Source organism: Miscanthus floridulus, chromosome 6 (genome assembly GCF_019320115.1).
Source record: "Miscanthus floridulus cultivar M001 chromosome 6, ASM1932011v1, whole genome shotgun sequence".
In the NCBI taxonomy this organism is placed as follows: Eukaryota; Viridiplantae; Streptophyta; class Magnoliopsida; order Poales; family Poaceae; genus Miscanthus; species Miscanthus floridulus.
This window is the reverse complement of record NC_089585.1, coordinates 25724469-25747359: the sequence shown is the minus strand read 5'-3', so window position 1 is coordinate 25747359 and position 22891 is coordinate 25724469. Positions and strand designations below refer to the sequence as shown.

At 41.7% G+C, this 22891-nt stretch overlaps 1 protein-coding gene across 1 annotated transcript in view; it reads right to left on the bottom strand.

The window, feature by feature from the left end:
- Positions 1-314, bottom strand: part of LOC136460376 (uncharacterized) — a 51220-nt gene extending 50906 nt beyond the window's left edge. Inside the window, exon 1 of the mRNA XM_066460098.1 lies at positions 64-314. Coding sequence (XP_066316195.1) covers positions 64-314 — 251 coding nt within the window. The remainder of the gene's footprint in view (positions 1-63) is intronic.
- Between the last annotated feature and the right edge of the window lie 22577 nt (positions 315-22891).

Here is a 22891-nt window from a genome sequence, read left to right as displayed (position 1 = left end):
ATGCCAACAAAAGAAAGGTCATCGCGACGAGACCTAGATACTAGCGCAAGGCAACTAGCCTACTCCTCGGGGCCATCGTCGGGATCGGAGACGTCACCATCGCCCCTAGGTGAAACTGTAGGCTCATCCTTGTTGTCGTCGTCGATGTCCATGCCAGCGGCGTCTGGTGGAGCATATGGGCCAACCCCATTGTAGAGCACATAAAACTCCTTGTGCAGGTAGCCATTGTATTCCTCTAGATCATTGACCCTCTGCAGCAGAAGGTTTCTTGCATTCCAGGCTTCATTCCTTTCCTGAACCAGCTGTCCAATCATGCGGTCTGCATTGTTGTTGGCTTGAGTCAACGTATGCACTCTCTGCATAGCTCTATCACCTCTCTCAACCGCCTGATCTCTTTGTAAGTTCATATCAGCCAACTGCTCCTGCAAGCTAGCTATAGCACGTGCCTATCTCTTCTTCTGCTTTTTCCCTTTTAGCTTATCCTCACTACGCAAGCCAGTCAAAGTCTAGTAGGTACTCTCGAGACCTTCATATGCTCTGATGGCGGCGAACATAGCACTCATTGCCTAGTTGTTGCTAGCCTGTCCTTCAGTTGGACTCCTGACCAATGCACTTCCCTAAGGCTGAACCCAAATGGCATCATGAGGATCATCCCTAGGAAAAGTACCAGCTAGAGCTGCTGCAAGCTCACTGGGAAATCTGCTCATAATGTCCCTGATAACATGGAAGGCTGCTCCCTCTGCACCCTCAGCTGGAGTGCGACCCTCAAACTCCAAATGCCAACCATCCCAATCTGGAGCATCACCGAGAGCAGGAACCATGATCTCCACCACTGCAAGTCCATCTTCTGCTAACTAGCTCTCATTCCAAGAGTACACCGGCTCTTGACCCTCTGGGTACCCCACATCATGGAGCACTCTCCAAAGCAAAGTTGGCATGCCAAACTCCCTCAAGAAGGTGTCCGTGGTGTGGTGCTCCCTCAGGGCCAACGAACATCGGGGTGCTCTTCCTCCGGTGGACTTACGGGTGGTCTGCTTCGTGTGGGCCATCTGTAGCAAAAGTTCTTTTATTACCTCGGGGAAACATATTTTAGGTGATACAACTTTTATCAAAATGAGATAATCAATTTATAAGGAGAGGAATGCATGACATGAATGAAATGCACAAGTAACATGATGTATGTACATGCCATACGTTCTCACAAACTTAGGAAATAAATAATTTCTAACGACGAATTTGGTGGCATACAATGATCTCTCAATACGTAGCTAATACGTTCTACACGATAGCGTTGTTATGTACCTGCAGAAGATTCATTTCAGCCCAATTCCCAATGAATGCATAAAAGCAATAAAGTTTTATCTACATGCTCTACACGAATCCCCAGATATGTGTACAACGGTAGTAACTACCCGAACCATCGTCCTATTGACGGCATCGCCTCCACAGACGAAAGACCCATACATGAGATACCTTTGTAAAACATGCGTAGAACATGTAATTACTCTAGCATCATATAAGCATTCACCCTAGATCGGCGGTGTATCCGATCATGCTCTCACAACTCACACTTACCGATGCATAGAGGCAAATGATCCATTCATTACCACTCAAACAAGTGGCACTCATACAATAGCACGCCGTATGAGCGACGAAAGAGAAATATGATGCAAGAACCCCAAGTCAGTACTTAATTAAGCCACCTAGAGTCCTTAACTGGGCATAGAGGATATGACCACTGGCACACTTTATGGTTTGGAAATCATGTTTTTCAAATGCCTTTTTGTTTTAAATACACTTGTGAACAGTAACACGCTAAACCATGCTCTGATACCAGCTGTAACAGAACCGACCAATTATACGAAATTAAGTAAGAAAATCATCCGCCAGAGCAGACGATTTAGCAAACTTAAGCCCGTATAACCCGGTAGTCCGTGAAATCACGAAGGATTTCAAACCAATTTCCATTCCAGCCAAGATCGTAATAAGTTTAGCGGTCACCATCACATATTACATAAAAGTTCACAACCTCAGATACATCAGAGTTCAACATAGTTATTACAAACCAGTTCAAATAAAAGTAGCGGAAGTCATTTGTTCAAACCACACACACACTCACGCAGAGTTTAAATATAGTGCCAGCGAATGATCATCTCCAACAAAAGCATCAGATGAGACGTAGGGAATGACCATGCCCATGGTCCTAAGCATCACCCATCGCAAGATAAAGGTAGTTGATACAGTAGCCGTAATACATCTGCCCATCTGCAACAAGTGGGAATAAAACTCTGAGTACGAGAAGGTACTCAGCTAGACTTACCCAACATAACCGAAAATAAGTGACACCAAGGATTATGAAGGGCTTTATAGTAGGGTAGCTGACTCATTTGCAAAAGAAGTATTTTTAGCATTTCAAGAACCTTTCTAAAAGCATTATTGCCAAGTTAATTATTATAAATCTGTCAACTAGATTTGCACCTATACTAGAGTAAACATGTGATTAAGCAGATAGCGATAATCAATGATCATTAAACCACTTCCATACTGTCATATTCATTATAACTGTCCAAGTGTTCCATAACATTTTCTACGATGAAGTAACTCAAGTCAAGTGCTCACTATCTAGGAGCGATGGCGATTCGAATCGATTCCTAACCAGCTGGTGATTTGTTCCTTACATAAACCTCACTCACCCGCTAAAGTGAGATATTGATCACCGAGTCAACTTTCCAGAAATCTCGAGTTTGCCAGGAACCACATGTACCTGGGGGCCGACTGACTGCACTTTGGTCTTATCATCCCGCCCTCGTGTCCTACCACACCTGCTCCGGCACAGTGCGTTGTGGGCAATCTACTCGGCCCAAAAAATCTCCCAGCTTCACGGTCGGAAGGTACTTTATCTGGCCAGCTAAATGTAAGGCATGCATTCAACATGACTCGAGGCCCAACAACGGTCGGTCCTTAATCGACACAAACGGAAAGCACTACAGTCCAAAACTCTGCAAGTCTCCGTCCGGTCTCAACTTCATTTAACACTTAGTTATACCATGACTTCATAGTCATCCAAGCAGATCCAGGTAACCACCTATAGCTCGCAGGTGACAGGAAATCACCCGACTTCTACCAGTCTAAGCCAGCTAAGCATTGACTCGACTGCGGATACCCAGGTAACAAGGATATAGTATAACAAAGATAGACAAGGTATAATGCAGCAACGGTTTCAAACAACTCCTGAACGTAATGCATCAATTAAAGTAAAGCATTTAATTAAATAATTACAAACCGGGAGAAAAATGCTCCGGGGATTGCCTCTCTCAAAGGAGCTCGGACGGTGATCGGGGCACTCCGGAAGTTCCTCAACGTCCTCCTCGTTGGCTTCTGGCACTTCCTGCGGCTGCACCTCGAACTGCTCCTCGGGCTCCTCGGGTATGATGACTGGGTTCTCGGTTTGCGATCCTGTATGATGCAATGTGCGTAAGTGCTTATGCAATCGGTGCATCGGATGAGATGAATACAATGGATATGCTCGAATGCAAGGTAGTCAACATCATTCAAGAAAATATACTACAAGCACATGTCATCTACTGCATTCTCTTCTACTACTAATATGTTTAAGTCAACACACTTTATCAAATGCTTCAAAGATACACCAAAGCTATTATTATTAACTAATCTTGTATTAAAGATGATTATTTTATTTCCTTTTAAATTAGGGCTACAACAGCAATCTATATTTCTGGTGCTTATAAAAATCTAAGAAAATTACAGTAGCATGGTACTACTCTAATTAGCCTACCATCAGATTTTCATGGTGTTTGAATGAGTGAATTAGCCTACACAAAAATCACAAGCTATAGCATGATTTTGTACATAAAAATACTTTGAACCGTGAAAAGTGTCAAACAACAGAATTAGTATTTTTCTTAGGTTCTTCATAGCATACAATAATTGTACAAAAATTGTCACATGCATGTTTTATACAAAATTTGTTCTCTAGCAAAAATAACAAAAATCAGCCATTAAAGGTACTTGAACTACACCTCAAAACTTTCCCATAGCACATGCATGAAACATATTTTTCCTAGGAAGTACATGACATAAGAAGATTAACAAACTTGAAATCATATTTTTCTGAAGCCTATAGATTTTTCTACACATTTTTCAAGTTATCAGCAATATACATGATTAAATAAAGTTCTACAGAAAAGTATCTCAAAAATGACATGCAATAATTTTCTCAAGTAGACCTGGTGATAAGGAACCTAGCAAAATTTGTTTCAACAATTTTGGAGCTAAAAGGAGTACACAAACATATTCCAAAGCATTTAAATAGAATTCTGAAAAATCATTTTTGAAATCCCTTTTAAACTTCAGGCTCAAATCTGCTAGATACACCCGGTTGGGCCCCGCGGGTCAGCGACCCAGTGGCAGGGGAGGTGCCCGGCCGTGGCAGTTCTCGCCGCCGGTGAACTTGCCGGCGGTGAGGTCACCACCGGAGGCTTCCCCAAGACAAGGTGGACCTAACGTTACCCCTACCACGGCCAGTGGAGCTCAGGAGCAAGCTCACCGGCGTCCATGGCGGCATGGTGGTGCGGCTCAACGCCGGCCGGCCAGCTTCGGCTGAGAGGTGGCGCGAGGAGTGGCTGGCGAGCTCTACCACGTCAGTGCGGTGCTGGTACGCGCGGAAAGAGGGAGATAGGTGAGGCGGAGAGGCGAGTCCTAGGGAGCGCAGCATTCTGACAAGGCGGAGCTCACCCGATGAGCGATTGGCGAGGAAGGGGAGCTCCCCAAGGCTTACCGAGGCGAGCCCGGGGTGCGCGAGGTGACGGCGGTGCTGTAGGCGAGACGGAGAGGTCGCCGACGAGCTATAGTGGCCGGACGAGCGAGCTCCGGCAAGGCGCGGCGTGCGGTGGCGATGGCGGACGCGCACGCTGCTGCTGTCCGAGAGAGAGACGAAGGGAGGAGGAGGAAAATGAGATGCCGGGCGAGCTCTGTGGTAGCCTAAGCAGTGGCCAGCAGTGCCAGAGCTGCCGCGGCACGTGGACGCGGTGTCAGGCCGCCGTCGACGGGTGGCGCCACGCAGCGGGCAAGCCCTGACACGGTCGAGGGCGTGGCGCGGCGACGAGCGCGGCGCACGCGAAGCAGGCCGGACGAGCGGGCCAGCGCGGGAGCTGGGCCGAGGCAGAACACGCGCGGCAGGCGGGGACGCGTGGGCTGGTGCGCGAGGTGGGCTGGCGCACGCGGGCGGGTTCGCTGGCGCGCTAGGCCGGCTTCGGCCGTGGGCCAGAAGCGAGGCGGCGGCCCACGAAGGAGAAAAAGTCCTTTTTCTTTCATATTTTCAAGAAATTTTTAAATGCTAGATTTCAAATATTATTTTGAGCAAGAAAATTACATCTTTTGAAAATGTACCAAAAATGAAAGTTGATTAGAATTTAATTCTCTACAACTTTGCTTTTATGATCAAAGCTAAATTCTTTCTAGATTTTGAATTGTAAATTCAAAGTCCAAATCTAACTCAAAACCCTAATTTTTGGGAATTTATTTTGAAGCCAAATTTTGAATTAATTTGAATACAAACCTTGCTCCAAAAATTGAACTAAACATCTTTAGATGATTTACCATGATATCCAAACATGTTTTACTAACCGAGCAAACAAAATCAGGGCAAAACAATTCTAACAAAGGTATGCAACATTCAGGTTTCACAACACATTTCATATGTTTCGAAACAGTGTTTCAATTGTTATTTACATGATTAGGCATGTATGATTAGGATGCTTGATGATGCATGATATGTATGATTTATAGTGCCTAAATGCAGGCATAACACCGGGGTGTTACACAATGCGAGTTGATTAGTTAGTTAGTTTGTACCCTGACTAAGTACCTAGATGGCTGGTTTTTGTTTTGATGTCTTGTAGATGGGGGACACTGAAGAAATAGTGGCGCATCTGAATGTTCAAGTGAATGAGAATGAAGTTGTAAATGGGGAGAATGACAAGCAGGATGAGCAGCAGTCCAAGGATGGAGAGGAAGTGGGAGATGAGGAAAGCAAGAAAATGAAGCCCATGGTTCTAAGATCAGATGTTTGGGAACACTTTAGCAAGATCAAACTTGATAATGGGGAGGAGAGAGCCAAGTGTAAGTACTACGGCAAGCAACTCCGCTGTGACACAAAGTTAAATGGTACGTCCTCCATGAAGGCTCATTTGAAAATCGACAAGAAGAATCCTCACAAACCTGTAGTAGATAATCAAGGTACTTTACAACTACAACCTAGCCCTAGCAATAGTAGTGTTGGTACTCTATCTACTTGGAAATTTGATCCTGAGGAGTTAAGGAGGAGTTTTGCAGAGATGATAATAGAAGATGAGTAACCTTTTGTGTTATTTGAATGTTATGGCCTTAGAAAGTTTATGTCAAAAGTATGCCCACATTTTGTTTTGCCATCTAGAAGAACAATCACTAGAGCCTGTGTGAAAGTGTTTGATGATGAGAGAGAAAAACTTAGAAAATTTTTGAAAGACAACTATGAAAGAGTTAGCCTGACAACAGACACATGGATGGCTAAGAACAGTCATAATTACATGTGTGTTACAGCACATTTTATTGACAATGAGTGGAATTTGCACAAAAAATTATTGGTTTTTTCTTGGTTAAGCGCCATAGGGGGGAGGACACTGGAAAATCTTTAAAGAATTGCTTGGCTGACTGGGGAATTGAGAATGTTTTTACAATAGCAGTAGACAATGCTAGTGCAAACAACACTGCAATTAAGTACATGCAGATGGTCTTGAATGAATCAAAAGGCTGCGTTGCTGAAGGAGAGTACCTTCATATGAGGTGTTTTGTACATATTATCAACCTGATAGTAGGTGATGGGCTGAAAGAATTTGATAGATCAATCGCTCGTGTTTGGACTGTTGTTAAGTATGTTAGGAGTGGACCATCTAGGTTGGTAAAGTTCAAGAAATGTGTCAAGTTAGCAAAGGTTTAGACCAAAGCATTTTTCAACCTAGACGTCTGCACTAGGTGGAACTCAACTTACCTAATGCTACAAACTGCACAAGAGTATGAAAAGGCCTTTGAAAGGTATAGTGATAAAGACCCATACTATAGTCTAGAGTTAGAGAGTGAGAAAGCACCAGGAGTTCCAATCAAATTAGATTGGGAAAAGGCAAGGAAAATGGCTCAATTTCTTAAATACTTCTATGATCTGACCCTTCGTGTCTCTGCCACAAGTCGCCCAACATCTCACACATACTTTCATGAGATTGCTGATGTTTTGGTTCTGCTGAGACAATGGTGTCACAGTGAAGATACATTATGTAAGGAAATGGGCCAGAAAATGTTAGTGAAGTATTACAAATATTAGGGAGAGAAGTATGGAGAAAGGCCGAGAGATAGAGAGAAGAGAGGAGAGAAAGACAAGGGGGATCAATTGCTTAACATTGTTATTTTTTCCTGTGTTGGTATTGATCCTCGGTTCAAACTTTCTAACTATGTCAAAATGGCAACTATGGTAATGTTTGGTGATGAAATAGGTCACAAACTGTGGGCAATAGTCAACACTTATTTTCGTGCTTTGTTTGAGGAGTACAGAGAACTGTATGCTCCATCTCCAAGTGACAAGGTGCCTACTAAAACTCAAGAAACACCAGAATTTTGTTCTGGATTGATGAGCTCCATAATTGCACAACAGATGAGCAATAAGGGGAGTGCCAATACCACTGTGAAGTCTGAACTAGACAAGTACCTTTCAGAAGATAATGAGGAGCTTAGTAAAAGTTTTGACATTATGAAATGGTGGAAGAACAATGCTACTAGATTTCCCATAATGTCTCATATGGCCCGTGATCTTCTGGCAATTCCTATCTCAACAGTAGCCTCTGAGTCAGCCTTCAGTTCAGGTGGAAGAACACTTGATGATTTTAGGACATCACTCACATCAACAATAGTTGAGCGGCTCGTTTGTACAAATGATTGGCTTCGTGGAAACAACTACATCAGTGTTGAAGAGGACACAGAAGCATTGGCCAAGCTTGAGGAAGGTAATTTTTAATGCTAAGTCTAAGTTGTTATCATTTCTATTGTTTATCTTGATAGTTTATTGCAGTAACATGATCAGTTATTGTAGAAATTGGTGCCCTAGCCATTTCTAAGGATAGCACTACTGCTACTGCATCTTGATAATGGTAAGTTGGTTAGCTGGACGACTGGACACATCCTGGTGGCGCCATGGAGCATTGTTCTCTTGCTGTTGTTGATGCCTGCTGGGCTAGAAGTCTGGAACCTGGAACCTGTTTTTTTTCCTCACCAACATGGAACCTAGAAGGCTGGAACCTGTGTTTTTTTCCTCACCAACATGGAAGTGCTGGCTGGAAGTTTAGAACCTGTTTTATTCCTGTTGTTTATCAAAATTGATGGAGTACTGTGGTTTATTATCAAGAATGAACTGCAAATTTGTAATATTTGATTTGAGTATTGAATTGTTAAGTTTGTAACAATCTTGAGTCTTCAAATAATATACTGTGATGTGCAAGTTTGTACTGTATTGTGCTGTCAGTTCTAAATCTTGTCTGTTGTTTTTTTGCATCGGTTTATTCGGTTTTAACCAAAAAAACCAAACTAAAAAACCGAATCGAAATTGGTCGGTTTTTTGAATTTTAACAAACCAATCGGAGATTATTTTCTAGAAACCAAAATTTTGGAAAACCAAAAAACCAAACCGAATCGTCGGTTAAAACCGAACGTCCAGGGTGAAGGACCACCGGAACGAAGCAGTTCCGAAAAACAATCCAAAAGCGAAATAACAGAAGAGACTCAAAGAACTACGAGACCAGCTTCAAAAAAGAACTTTGAAGAGTTCAGAGCCAAGGCTAGGGAGAAATCACTCAAATAAAGAATAGAAGAAGCAGAAGCATCACTTATTCTCTCCATCACTTATTTTAAAAATAGTGCTGATTTAAATGACATAAATTTCAATCTAATTTATTAAAATTACATTGATATTTGAAATATTAGATAAATATTATTAGAATCATTATAATATTTCTAGAATTTAAAATAACTTGACTCTAGCTTATTCTCTCCATCCATAAAAGATATACTCAATTATTAAAATTACATTAATCGATGGTCGATGCTCCCGCTGCGCACTACATGACTGCACGGCGGGTGTCTCCCCAGGTGGCTGGTGCCCGAGCAGCGAGCAGCGAGCCGGTGACCCCTGAGGTCGATTCGCGGCGTGGCACGTCCTTGGTCCGGTCGTCAGGGCTCAAAATCAACGGTTTGAGAAGATGAGAAGTGCTAATCCAGATCAGTTTGTAGTCCATCTCCCTCCGTCAAATAAAAAAGTGGCACATCTTGCCTCTCAAAAAAACCAAATATTTTTAAGAGTAACAAAGTGTATAAAAAAATAATCATATATGATATACAACAAGAAATATCACCGGATGAAATTTATTTAGAGATACATTCTTTCATCAAATTTTAAAAGATTTGACTACTCAAAAAGCAAGATGTGCACTGAGTATATTTAAAAGGAGGGAGTACAGTACACAACTTCTCAAGTCCCATTTAGTACGGTATGGCTCAAAATGGCTTGGGCATCCTGTACTAGACAAGATACAAAAGGAAAATGGCTTTATTAATTCTAATTTATTTCATTGTGAAAGTAATTCTAATTTATTTCAAAAAGAGAAACAAATGGGGATGGAATCCAAGGTGGTAGCGCTCGCCAGCCTGTTCGTTTGGCTGTGGTTTGTCGTAAACGATCGTAAATTTCCAGCTGGAATAGTATTTTTCTCTCACACAAACCAGCCAGCAGTACTTCTTCACGAACCAGCAACGATATGAACCTGCCAACCGAACAGGCTAGCGTCCGTAGTGGCTCATAAACCAACAGCATATTCGTTTCGACTGGAATGACTTATAAACGATTAAATAAATTATAAAAAAATTAGGCCAAAGGTCCAGTCCCCGTGCGCCTGAGTGCTGCAGGCATCAGCACCGCTTCCGCGCTTTGCTCCGCGCTGGTATCTTTGTAATAGCTCGTTTTTGTTTATAAGCCGTACTTTTTTAATTAATTAATAGTATTTTTTTTATGATAAATATTTTCGGTCATCATTTATCAATCAAACGATAAGGACCCGTAGAAGAGAGCACGGCGCACAGGATTGCTTGGCCCCTTGCGCCCTCCAATCGATGCTCCCGCTGCGCACTGCACGGTGGTCCTACTCCCCTGGTGGCTGGCGCCCTGGCGCTACCGCGACCCCGTGACCGTGAGGTCGATTCGCGGCGTGATAACTGACACGTCTTGATCCGGTCATCAGGGCTCCAAATCGACGGCTTGGGAGGTGCTAATCCATGCCTGTTTGCAGTCATCAGAATTACAGAACCTGTTTAGATCATTCCTGGGGTCCCATTTAGTACCGTACATATGGCTCAAAACTATCCTCCAACGGGAACGGCTCTCTATTTCCTTATAGATTTTGTTGAAAAACTATCCTCCAACAGTTTATTTAAATTGTTGTCCAAATATAGTTATCTTTTATTTTAGATTTTTTGTTAGTAAAAAATAGAAGATGAGATGCCTTTCTACATTGCGTACGAGATATAGAAAAACTGCTGAAAAGTAAAAAAGATATAGAAAACAATATTTATGCAAATGACTCTCTAAATAATGATTTAGAGAGTGAGATTTAGGGTCTTTTTGGTAGGGCTCTGGCTCCCGCACCTGTCTGCCGCCCATGGGCCAATAGGTGCCAGACGGAGCCGGAGCCGTGGAGCCTGAAAAACGAGCTTCTCTGGCTCCGCTTCTGTCTGTGAGAGAGGAAAGGAAGAGAGAGAAAAACTGCTCCGGTGAACAATAGCCCCCCTATCGGCCCATGAGCAGCCGACAGGTGCGGACGGGCGGGAGCCAGAGCCGCAATAGAGCCTTAGGCCATGTTTAGTTGCTCCGAATCTGCGCCGCCGAAAGCACTATAGGTCACTGTAGCGTATTGTAGCATTTCGTTTGTATTTGGTACTAATTGTCTAACCGTTGATTAATTAGGCTCAAAATGTTCATCTCGTAAAGTACAATCAAACTATGCAATTAGTTTTTGATTTCGTCAACATTTAGTACTCCATGTATGTACCGCAAATTTGATGTGACGGAGAATCTTCTTTTTACGTAGGGGGTGTTTAGTTCCCCCAATTTCCAGAATTTGGCACTATGCAAAAAGAAGATTCCCCGTCACATCAAACTTGCGGTACATGCATGGAGTACTAAATGTTGATGAAATCAAAAACTAATTGCACAGTTTTGTTGTACTTTACGAGACAAACGTTTTGAGCCTAATTAGTCAACGTTTGGACAATCATTACCAAATACAAACGAAATGCTACAGTAGCCACTGTGGCTACAGTAACTCCGACGGCGCCGATTCCGCGCTGAACTAAACGAGGGCGTAGTGTTAAAGTTTGGATTTTAGGGTAAATTAAATATGGCCTTAAAAAGGTTTTTGAAGATGCTCTGGCCCTACACCCATTTGCAAAGACACGATTTGACCGTTCACAAGACACGCACACGCATGCACAAGTACTATGAGGCATACACACGGCCACCAAGAGAGCCCAAGACGCGGCTTTCCATGTTGCGTGCACCGCATGCATGCATGCACGTCACAGGAACGGCTGTGCCACCAGCCCAAAGCCCCAAACGCGGCTGAACATGCTGCATGCGCCCGTGCCAAATCGTTTCAGCTGATGGTTATTACGACGATAAGCAGACTAATACTATTTTATTACTAGAGAAAAATATTGTAACATAATTGATAAGTTCAAACGATTAAGGCCGCCCATGCAGCTGAAAACAAGGAAGGCATCACATAGCGACGACAACATTCGGCTTGGACGCCTCCATAAATCCAGAACACAGGGGTAGCTTCTCCTCATCCCGATACCTTTCTCGCTCGTCTCCTCGCGTCCGACTCTTTCTTCCTCGCCTCCGACCCGGCGCGCTGCTTGGCGAGCGAGCTCTTGCTACCCAGCATTTGGTGGTTGAGATTGCTAACTCGCTCTGTGTGGCTTCCTGCTGACAATTAGGGGTGTATTTGGTTCGAGGACAATAATGGATGGGATATGATCATTCATGGATTTCGAGGATTTCGAGGATATGGATATACATGTTGTTTGTTTGGTTGAATGGATAGGATAAGCCATTTTTCTATTTGGTTGGATGAATGAGATTGTATGGGATAAGAATACTTGACTAATTATATCTATTATTTAAAAATAATAACAACTAATTATACCATAATAAATATACACCGACACTAATCTTGTCATTATAATCACTAATTAAAAATAAAATATGTTAATTAGCACTATACTACTCTAATTGTTACATAAAACATGTGCTAATCAACATGTGGATATCCTCATCCGCCAAATTTTTGAGGGCCAGAATATCCAGCATCTACCTCAAATATTTCCTGTCGTGGATATCCAGATTCAGCTTGTCCATCCTACCAGACACCCTGTATCCATGTCCCATCCATGAAACCAAACACACCTTAGATAAAGCTACGTGGTTATCTGTCATTATGAAAACGGCATGTTGTCAACTAACATCCCTAAATAACTATCGCTTTTGGATTCCATGCCATAAGTTTAACTAAAATTATAAAAAATACGTATAACATTTATATCTCTAAATAAATTTATTATGAAAATAGAATCAAGCATCTATCTAATGATATTAATTTTATATTATAAATATTAATATTTTTTTATATATATTGAGTTAAAGTTGTTTATTGAAAAGTGAAAACAATAGTTATTTATGGACCGAGAAAGTAGTACATGTTAGGCTGTGAACCGTAAAGCTGATCATGCATAAAAATCTTCTGCAATTTTGAAATTAGCATTCTGGTTTTGATTTAGAATACATGTACGTACTCCGTAGAATTTAGCACTAGTAGGTTCACTACAATTTGCTGTAGCTACAATTTTCTTGTGTAGGGCTACGATGGCGTATGGACCTGCCATGTTGATCTACCTGCCTGAACTCCTATCTATCTGCTACTCCCTCCTTCCCGGGCTACTCCTGGTCGTCCTGGCTGCTGTCGGACACGGGGTCCGCCGCCTAGCCGCGTCTGCCGCCGGCCTGCCTGACTCCCGCCGCGGCGCCGCCCTGGCCGCCACCGGGCACGGTTCCGGCACCCCTGGCCTTCCTGGACGCTGCCGAACGCGGGATCCGAGACCCCTGGCTGTCCTGGGCTCCTGGCTGCCGCAGGTCGCGGAGTGCAGCCTGCCTTGGCTGTTGACGGGCGTCGATCGGAGGATCTGGAACTTCCACGAGGAACAGGGAGGAGGGAGGTGCGGCGACGACGACGCAGGACCAAAGGAACGCGTGAACCCGTAAAACGAGTGAACAGAATCGGACAAGAACTTCTCGAGCCTCCCGCGTTTTTTTTTCCATATATGTGTATTGAGGTGAATTGGAATAAAATTTATGTTAATTTCACTTTAATCTATTTTAATATATATGGATTGAGACAAATAAATGCACATCTAAATAAGACCTTGTTTTGATATTTTCTTGGGCCCAAACGTAGCTAACTTGTGGCTGGTAACGCTGCAGCACTACAACACCTAGGGAGCAGCAGATGTTGTACTCTATGTATGCATGTTAATTTGGGACAAAACTAAAATGATAGATGTGCAAATATCATGGTGTTTCACCTTTTTATTTCCCATATTCTAAGATATACATACAATATTCACGTAGTATGTGTATATATATATATATATATATATATATATATATATATATATATATATATATATATATATATATATATATATATATATATATATATATATATATATATATGATGTTATATAACATATTTTGTGATATTTATGTAGTATAAATGGGATGTTCTATGATTATTTTTTGAGTATTTACATTGTCCTCGTAAAATGTTTTATGGTATGTTTTAGGATATTCAATTAGTACCCCATATGATGTACTCTTGTATTTTTCACAAATATTATAAGGGTTCGTTTGGATTTAGATATTGGGGGAGCTGGAATTAAATTGGGTTCAATACCAAAGCAGCCATGGTATTGAAATGACTGCAATTCGAATATTGTTGTTTGGATGACCATTGAATTGACTTTTAGAATCCTAGCAAGTAGCTCAATACCGTTTTTCTGTTTGGATGCAAAAGAATGGAATTGAAATGTTGACCCATGGCAGGGGAGCTCAACTGCGGCCATAGGGGAGCTTGACCCCGGCAACGACGAGGGGACCTTGACCCCAGCCAACATGGCAGGCGGATCTCGCGCCGCCAGTCATGGTGGACCTCGCGCCGTCGGCCATGGGGGAGAGGAAGAGGAGGCCGCGGTGCCGTCCATGGGGAAGAGAAAGCGGATCTCGCGCTGCCGTCCATGGAGAAGAGGAAGAGGAGGTCGTCGGCCATGGGGAAGACGAAGAGGAGGTCGTGCCGTCATCCAGGGGGAAGAGGAAGTAGATCTCGCGCCGTCGGCCATGGAGAAGAGGAAGAGGAGCTCGCCGGCCACAGGGAAGAGGGTCGCTGGCCGTGGCGACGGGGAAGAAGGCGCTCACACTGCCGCTCGCCTGCCACCGAAGGGAAGAGGGCGCTCGCCGACCACGGGGAAGAGGGGCGCTGGCCGCCGGCGATGGGGAAGAGGCCACTCATGCCGCCGCTCGCCCGCTGCCGATGGGGGAAGAGGGCACTGGCCCGCTGCCGAGGGGAAGAGGGCGCTCGCCGGACACGGAGAAGAGGGCGCTCGCGCACGGTGAAGAGGCAGTTGGGTCCGATTTCACTCAATACGGAGGGGTCGGGCTCTGTATTGGGATAGACCCCTTTTAGTTATAGTTCAATACCAAGGAATTGGGTCTTCAGTGTCAAATCTCAATTCCATGTGCATCCAAACAGCAGTATTGAGGAAACCTGATTCCAATTCCAAGGCCTGGGCTCCAATATCTACATCCAAACACTACCTAATACAAATCATATGAACTTATTTTTCAAAAATATTATATATACAAATATTATTCTCATAAACCGAGAAAACATTTTCCTTCTATATGCGGAACATTGTTTTCTAAATCTAGAACATCACATCTATTAATGAAAGAAAAATATTCTATCATTGTAAGACAAAAAATGTTTGCTAACAAAATTTTATCTAAATATGACCATGTGGGGTCTTGTTTTTGAAGGATTTATTGCAACAAACATGATGCTATAATTGAAATTTAACTTGGATGCTCGATTTAACAGCTACGGCTTTTTCAAAACTTCATACAAATGCTTACGTAAGCATATTCTCTTTTACAAACCAGCCTGCACATGCATGTTGAGGAGCGGATCAAAGCAACAGTATGATTAAATGGGCTATATTTAGGCCCATTATAATATATTCGAGTTCAATAGCACTAATCAGTCGTTCCCTAAAAAAACGTAGCACTAATCAGTCAGCAATCACGTAAAAGTCTATATGCTGGCGCGTGGCTATCGTCCGGCCGCCCAGACTGTAACAACCCCCTTTCGTCCCAAAAATAATGCAAGTCTTTATTGTTGAGGAGTCAAACAAAATTATATTTATAGCTTTGACAAATAACAATTATGATCCACAATAGAAATCATTATCAATTACGAAATATATTTTCATAGTAAATCTATTTAGAATTTACTATTTAGAAACATAAATATTGTTATTTTTTTCCAAACTTGGCCATATTTGAAATTTGTAAATTTTCATCTGAATTAAACAAAAATAACTTTGAATCTCAACTTACAATAAAGTATATCATAACATGTATGTCTAAAAAATCTATGAAGTTGAAAGGTGTATTTATTTGCACCTTTTTGTTAAATCTGCACAAAATGTCCACACGTACCTGCCTCTCGGCGTTGTCTGCTTGGAAGTGCTATTTTGTTTCTTCCGCCTTTCACCATTAGAATTGATTAATTCGCAGTCAGCCGTTTGACCGGATTATTGGTATCGTAGCGTAGCGGAGACCATCAACATCAATCCAAATTGTGTACGGCGTTGCTAGGAACCTGCATGGCAGTTGGGATCTATAGCTAGCATTACAAAAGGCGAGCCGCCAAGGACGGAGAAGACGAAGGCAAATCATCCTACAACTTCCAAAGTTGCAACGCAATCAATACTACCCCATGGTGAAGAAGCTCTCTTCTCGTCTCTATTCCCTGCCAGCGATGTCGCTGCTCATCATCGTGGTGGCCATCACAATCTCCTGCCCCGTCGTCCAATGTTCGGAGGCCAGAGCCCAAGGTACGGATCGACGGTGCTCTTCTATTGATCACTCTAGCTAGCTAGGTTGGCACTGAAATTAAATTGTTGATCGGATGGCGATGAAACCTATATTTGCATGCAGATGCAGCAGTAGCTCATCTAGACGGAGGCCGTCAGGGCCAAGGGCCGCCGACACCGGATCCAGGCACACCGCGACGGCCACAGCCGCCGTGCTGCCTACGGCCCGGCGCTTAACGTCCTAAAGTGGGTCAAGCAGGATGGAGGATACATAAGACCAACCTAGGCCATGACGACCATATAGGTTCTTAAATTTTCTTAATAATATATAAACATAAGAGAATTCATACTCTATCCGTATCAAATTATAAGTCACATAGGTGCATTAACTGTTTGTACACCTAAATGTATGTTATGTCTAGAAAAGGAATGGGGAAAGATAATTTGGTTCATGTATCGTTAGCGTGGTCCTGCTAGTCCATTATGTGGCTCAAGGTCAGACCACAGCGGCTCATAATCGATCTAATATCATCTGTTGCTTAAGCTATATAATGTATAGAATAAGCACTGAATCTATATACAAGACTCACTTGTGGGAGTGTTTTATTTTTTTAATAAAGATAGGTGCGGTGTTGATTTCTGTTTACAGTTTTTGTTGTAAAACATGTCGCTAGCTAGTGGTTAGGATCTTTCTCTCCCTATCTCTAGAAGAACATAAATGTATAAAGTAGAGGAATTATTTTTTATTCTCTGAATACTAATGATTACAATGTAGAACATCCACATGTGTGTATATATCGTATGGACATGGTCTAAGAGTTTGGTAAAAGTCCATACAGAGTATAGACTACGATTAGGATTTCATCCCCTCCTTTCCTTCCATGTCGGGAATAAATTGGAATTTTGCAGGAATCAATTTAATTTCACTCGAAAAGCGTAGGAACTCAAAGAAATTCTCAGCATTCTAAACAAGCCTAAAGTCAATATGTTTTACAATAATCTTCCTTGGGAACATATCTCATAAAAAACTTCATCCAAAAACCGAGTGGAAAAGGGGCACTTAGAGAAAAAGAGTACATCACATTCACAAGCTGAATTGTACATATTGATGTCTCATTAAAAAAAACTTGTATGAGAAATTTTCATACAAAACTCACATAGGGAAAAAGAGTATAACATTTAACCTTTTTGGTCATGTATTCTTCAGGACTTTCTATTTTTTATAAATAGATGTCGATCTTCATAAGATATGAATAAACTTTAATATTTTAGTAAATATGATCGTATTGACATTTATAATATTATTAGTGGTTTACCTTCAAGATAGATTCAATCAAATATGCTTCCGCTTATAAATTCAGCTTTTGAATTTCTTTGTTTAAGATAATGGTATGCAATACCACAATACAATATCTTTCAAAGACTTGGCCACAACTCTACAGGGAATTGTGAAATGAGTAAATAGGTCCAATATGCTATGTATAAATTCTTAATTGTGCAATACAAACAAAATTTATCATTATTGGGCACTAAATCCCTTCAGAGGATTGTGGACGTAAATAAGTTACATTATTATATATCTTCTGGACAATACATCAAATCTCATACTAGAGTTAATTAGCTACTTGTAACTCTTTCTTAGTAGACTTCTTAAAAACTATAGGCAGTTAACATGTTCAATGAATCTTCAAGATTTGGCTTGTACCTCTAAATTGTACAACTAGTCTTGCTTTTGGCATTTAGGGATAATGAAATTTCCAATATCACCAATATTTCTATATCTATTGTAGTATTTAGAGGATATCATCACTTCATTACTAGTTGATAATATACACTTTCTGAGTGTTTTTATAAGGAACCTTCATGGTGTTTACAATTCATCATTTGTTTTTCTCTCTGGGGCTGTTTGAATCCTTTCATTTGGAGGAATTAAAATATACTTAATAAATTAGGCTATCTGGTTTTGAATTTGACATTCCACCACTTTTCAAAGTTCACATATAAGTCTATCTCAAATTCATAGGATGCGAGATAGAAATTAATTCTATAGATCAACATTCTATGTTTCTACTTTATAATTTATAACACGTTCTTTAACTTGCTCCCCTACGGTAGAAATGCAACACATAAGTATCTCTCTCGTATAGCTAACAATAATATATAAATATAATTCATATACAACCATATTAGCTTTATTAACATGGATCTAAATTATGATTATTAAAATAAATTCAATTCCAAGGATCCAAACAAGACCCTAGATCTATGTTCAGTTCTAAGATTAATATTATTTTTTTCAAAAATTAATTAGTAAATCATTGATGGATTAATTCCTTCCAGGTTCTAGTTCCCTGGGAATATCATTTCTGTTTTTTAGGGCGAATATCATTTCTCTTCTATGTTCTCCCTGCACAAGAGACTATTGTGCAATAAGACCATACCCACTACTCGACTGAGTGCATGCATAACAACCGACGGATGCAATTATACATTTTCTCTGCTGAGTCAAAAAATGGGAGCTGGTGGGCATAGACAGTGACTGTAGTCTAGTTGTGTGCCTTTGACTGTATTTTCCCAAGTTGCATTAGTACTCTCTCTCTCTACAAAAGGCTGTAATTCTCATTTTTGAGAGGTCCAACGATTTGAAATTTAACTAAAGTTACATAAAAATACTAACATTTATATGACACGAAATAAATACCGTTAAATTAACTATGAAATATATTTTCATCATACATGTTAATATATTTTACTATAATCTTAGTCAAAGTTAACCTAGTTTGACATGCACAAATTTCATAGTTGCTTTCTTGTGTGAACGGAGTACTACGGTATAAGGAAGACTTTCAAGAGCACTCTATTAATTGTCCTGCACTGTACCATTAGTTGGTTCGATGGAGTTGAATTGCAACGCCTACAAAACTCCATAGAAATTGTCATGGACCGTACCAATTAGTGGTCACCATGGTCCATTGGAGTTGAATTGCACTGCCTACAAAACTTCATAGACCATAGGATGCTAGTCTTTCCTATATATAAATGCCCTGTTCGTTTGGCTGATAAGCCATAGCTGAAAGTACTGTTGGCTAATTTGTTGTGAGAGAAAAATATTATTCGTTGGCTGAAAAAGTATAGCTTATAAGTCAAGCGAACAGAACGAAAAGGCAGTTAAGACTCAGAGCAAGGCAAAGCAGCCTAAGGAGGGAAGGAGTCCGGCTAACATCCCCACAAGGCCACTATTGTTAATACTAGGTTTACTACCATGATTGTGAAGAAGTTCCTCTCTTCCCTGCCAGCGATAGTAACGATCATGCTGGCCATCACCATGCTCTCTTGCTCCGTCATCCACTCGTCGGAGGTCAAAGCAGCCAAGCAGGGTACGCACAACTAACTTGCTACGACTCTGTGCCCTCACACCTCAGTTTTTTGCAGTGAAATTAATAAGTTGCTGATGTCTGATGATGATGATGTTGGAATCGGTAGTGACCACCGAGTTCATGATCTTGGAGCTGGCTTACAGCCGGCCCGACTCTAGCCTAATAGGTGGGGCTTCTTCCGCCTTATATGTTATGCTCTTGGGACTAAACCCCAACAATCCCCCCCTTAGTCACACATCAGGGTGCCCCCGCCATATGTGACGCTCGGGATTTTTTTATCGGGTTTAGTTTTTTTTAAACCATGGGCTCTGATACCAATTGTTGGAACCGGTGGTGACCACCGAGTTCTCGATCTATTGGAGCTGGCTTGTAGCCGGCCCGACTCGTTACCACGAGCCTGTGCTCCCACAGATCCTAGGTCCACCGAAGCTACAACATATAAGGCATTGGGTCTTCCCAACCCAAAAGACTAGCCTAATAAGTGGGGCCTTCTTCCGTCTTATATGTTATGCTCCTCCACCATCGCTACACGATGTGGGACTAAACCCCAACAGATGATGGAAGCATGTATGCAGATGCAACAATAATAGCTCATCCGGAGGGAAGCCACCAGGGCATGCCACCCCCGGCGCCGCATGGTGGATGTACTGTGCACGCATACGGCGATGTCCCGCCGCCGCCACAGCTGCGCAGGCTCTTGAACCACACCGGCACTGGGAGAACGGTCCGAGTGGGTGGTGACATCAATAATTATGTTACTGAGCGCCATGTTTAACCCTTCACCATGATGTGTTTGTGCTTGTGCATGTACGATTGGATCAATCATTTAGAGACTTCACCTTATATATATATATATATATATATATATATATATATATATATATATATATATATATATATATATATATATATAGGGAGAGGCTATTCAGCAGCCGGCTACAAAATAAGTTATTCTGTAGCCACCTCTATTTACCATAATTTTATATACTAATTTACCATAATGTCAATACATATTTACGATAGTTGGGTTACTATAACACATGGGGATATTTACCATAACGTTATATTAAACCACTTAGTAAGGAGTTACTATAATCTCGTAAATTAACATAGTAATTATCATAACTCAAAGTGGCTACAGAATAAGTTATTCTGTAGCCAGCTACAGGATAGTAGTTCTATATATATATATATATATATATATATATATATATATATATATATATATATATATATTCTTTGTGTACAAACTCTTCAGCCTACGAAAGCGGAGAGTGGACAGCCTTCTTCTCACTCTTGCACAATCCCTCCCGCCTCCCCCCTCTTCGACTCGTGCCACACAACATTCCCTGATGAAGCGCTCATGGACCTACTGCAAAAGCACGCCCGGTCGATACTTGTCCTCGTGAGATCGAGATATAAATCATGTGACGTCCAAAAATGTTGTTGATGCTTCAGTGTGATAAAAGAGAGAATTTTTTAAAAGGATGATAAAATTTTGCCTAGAATTTTATTAGAAAGAGAAAAGAGAACAACTCTCGATACAAGAGAGATAATCATGGCTCTGATGCTATAAAAAAATCTTTAGAGATGCCTTGAATTTTTCTAGAAATGGTTGGATAAAAAAACGCTCCTTAGAGATGTTTTAGAGACAGGGAGACATGCCATTCCTGAAAATCGAAATCTGCAAACATATGGTTGATGTGTGACCATTGTGTCAAGCTGTGATGAGAAGTTTGGCAAGATATGATTAGACTTCGGTTGAGTTTGAGACTAACCATAGCGTGAGTGTGTGGGCAACATGTCTCTTGGCTATGTTGGTGTTGCAGGTGTGCAACACAGAGACAGTTGACGGCCTTGGAGACGATCAAGTAGAGATGTACCGTACCTATGGACTGAGAGCGGTGAAGGACGGATGTGAGGCTTAGACCGAGGGAGCAAGGTGGCCGGATGACTAATCGTGGGTGGCTGACAACTGGGACATCAACAAGAAAGTGTACATGTAGAGGAGTAGACCGTGTTGACCAAGTCAAGTGGAGGCACCAGAGCACTTGGTGATCGAGTGGTCGTGGACGGACGGTGGCACGCGTCTAGATCATGGAGCAGGCATAGCGATACGCTTCTCCATAGGGCTTTGGTGGTTTAATTTGGGCCACAAAACCACATGCGGATAGTTTTTTAGTTTGGGCCTCAAAACCCGGTTAGAGTTTGGGATGGATTCAGAGGCGGCACATGGCGTCACCGTGAAGTTTGCGTCAAGGCAAAGCAAAGTCGTGAAGAGATCGTAGCCGTCAAATGCACCAATAAAAAGTTGGACTATTTTGCCCTTAGGTTAAGTGGTTCAGCTAAAATATCTAAGGGTTGTGTTGAGAATGTGTAATAGGCCTATAAATAAGATAGGAAGCTGTCCCAACTAGCTATCTCTCCAGTTTTCATTCCTAGCCTAAGACTCTAGTTGCAAGTAGTCATTTCCTAAGTTTTTCCTACTGTTGAGATCCGTAGTGTAGAGAGTGATTCTTCTGTTGTATTTAATCTTTTCTCTATAAGAACAAGATTTGGTTGGTCTTCAGCAATAAAGAAATCATGTCCTTTGATATCTGAGTCTATGTTCTTACTTTGAGTTGGATTTGGTTTTTCCTCTCTAGTTCCCTTCCATTTCTTTGCTACGATGGAATTTGAGATCCAAGGATTTGGGGGTGTTTTGTGTGCTCAGATTCGTGCAAGGACCTCTAGTGAAGCTAACTCCCCAAGTGATTTTGGCAGAACACCACGAGCACGAATGTCTCTACTCTGGGAGAATTTTAGAACCCCTATCTTTTTTTTTCACTAGTAGTTCACTTGTCACCGAACCAAAATGACAAATAGTATAGCCGTAGTTAAGCTCAACCTGCTCGTGTAGTGCTGGCCCAGCCAGATTTCTGATCACGGTCACATTATGGAATTTGGTTTTCCCAGATCTGCTCAGAAGAATGTTGTCCCATCAAAACTGCCCAAAACAAATCCTATGTTGCTCATTCTCCCAGAGGGCTTTTAGCATTGACCTTGCAGCCTCCTTAGCCTCAGTCACTTGCAACAGAGATGTTGACATTGTCAGTTGTCTCTCCAGGGAAATAGAGAAATCCATTGTTATCTAGTTGCATATGTGGGGCAGAATGAAGAACCATATAGTTCATCATCACGAAATCCCCAAGAGGAATTGCATCATCATTGTGAAC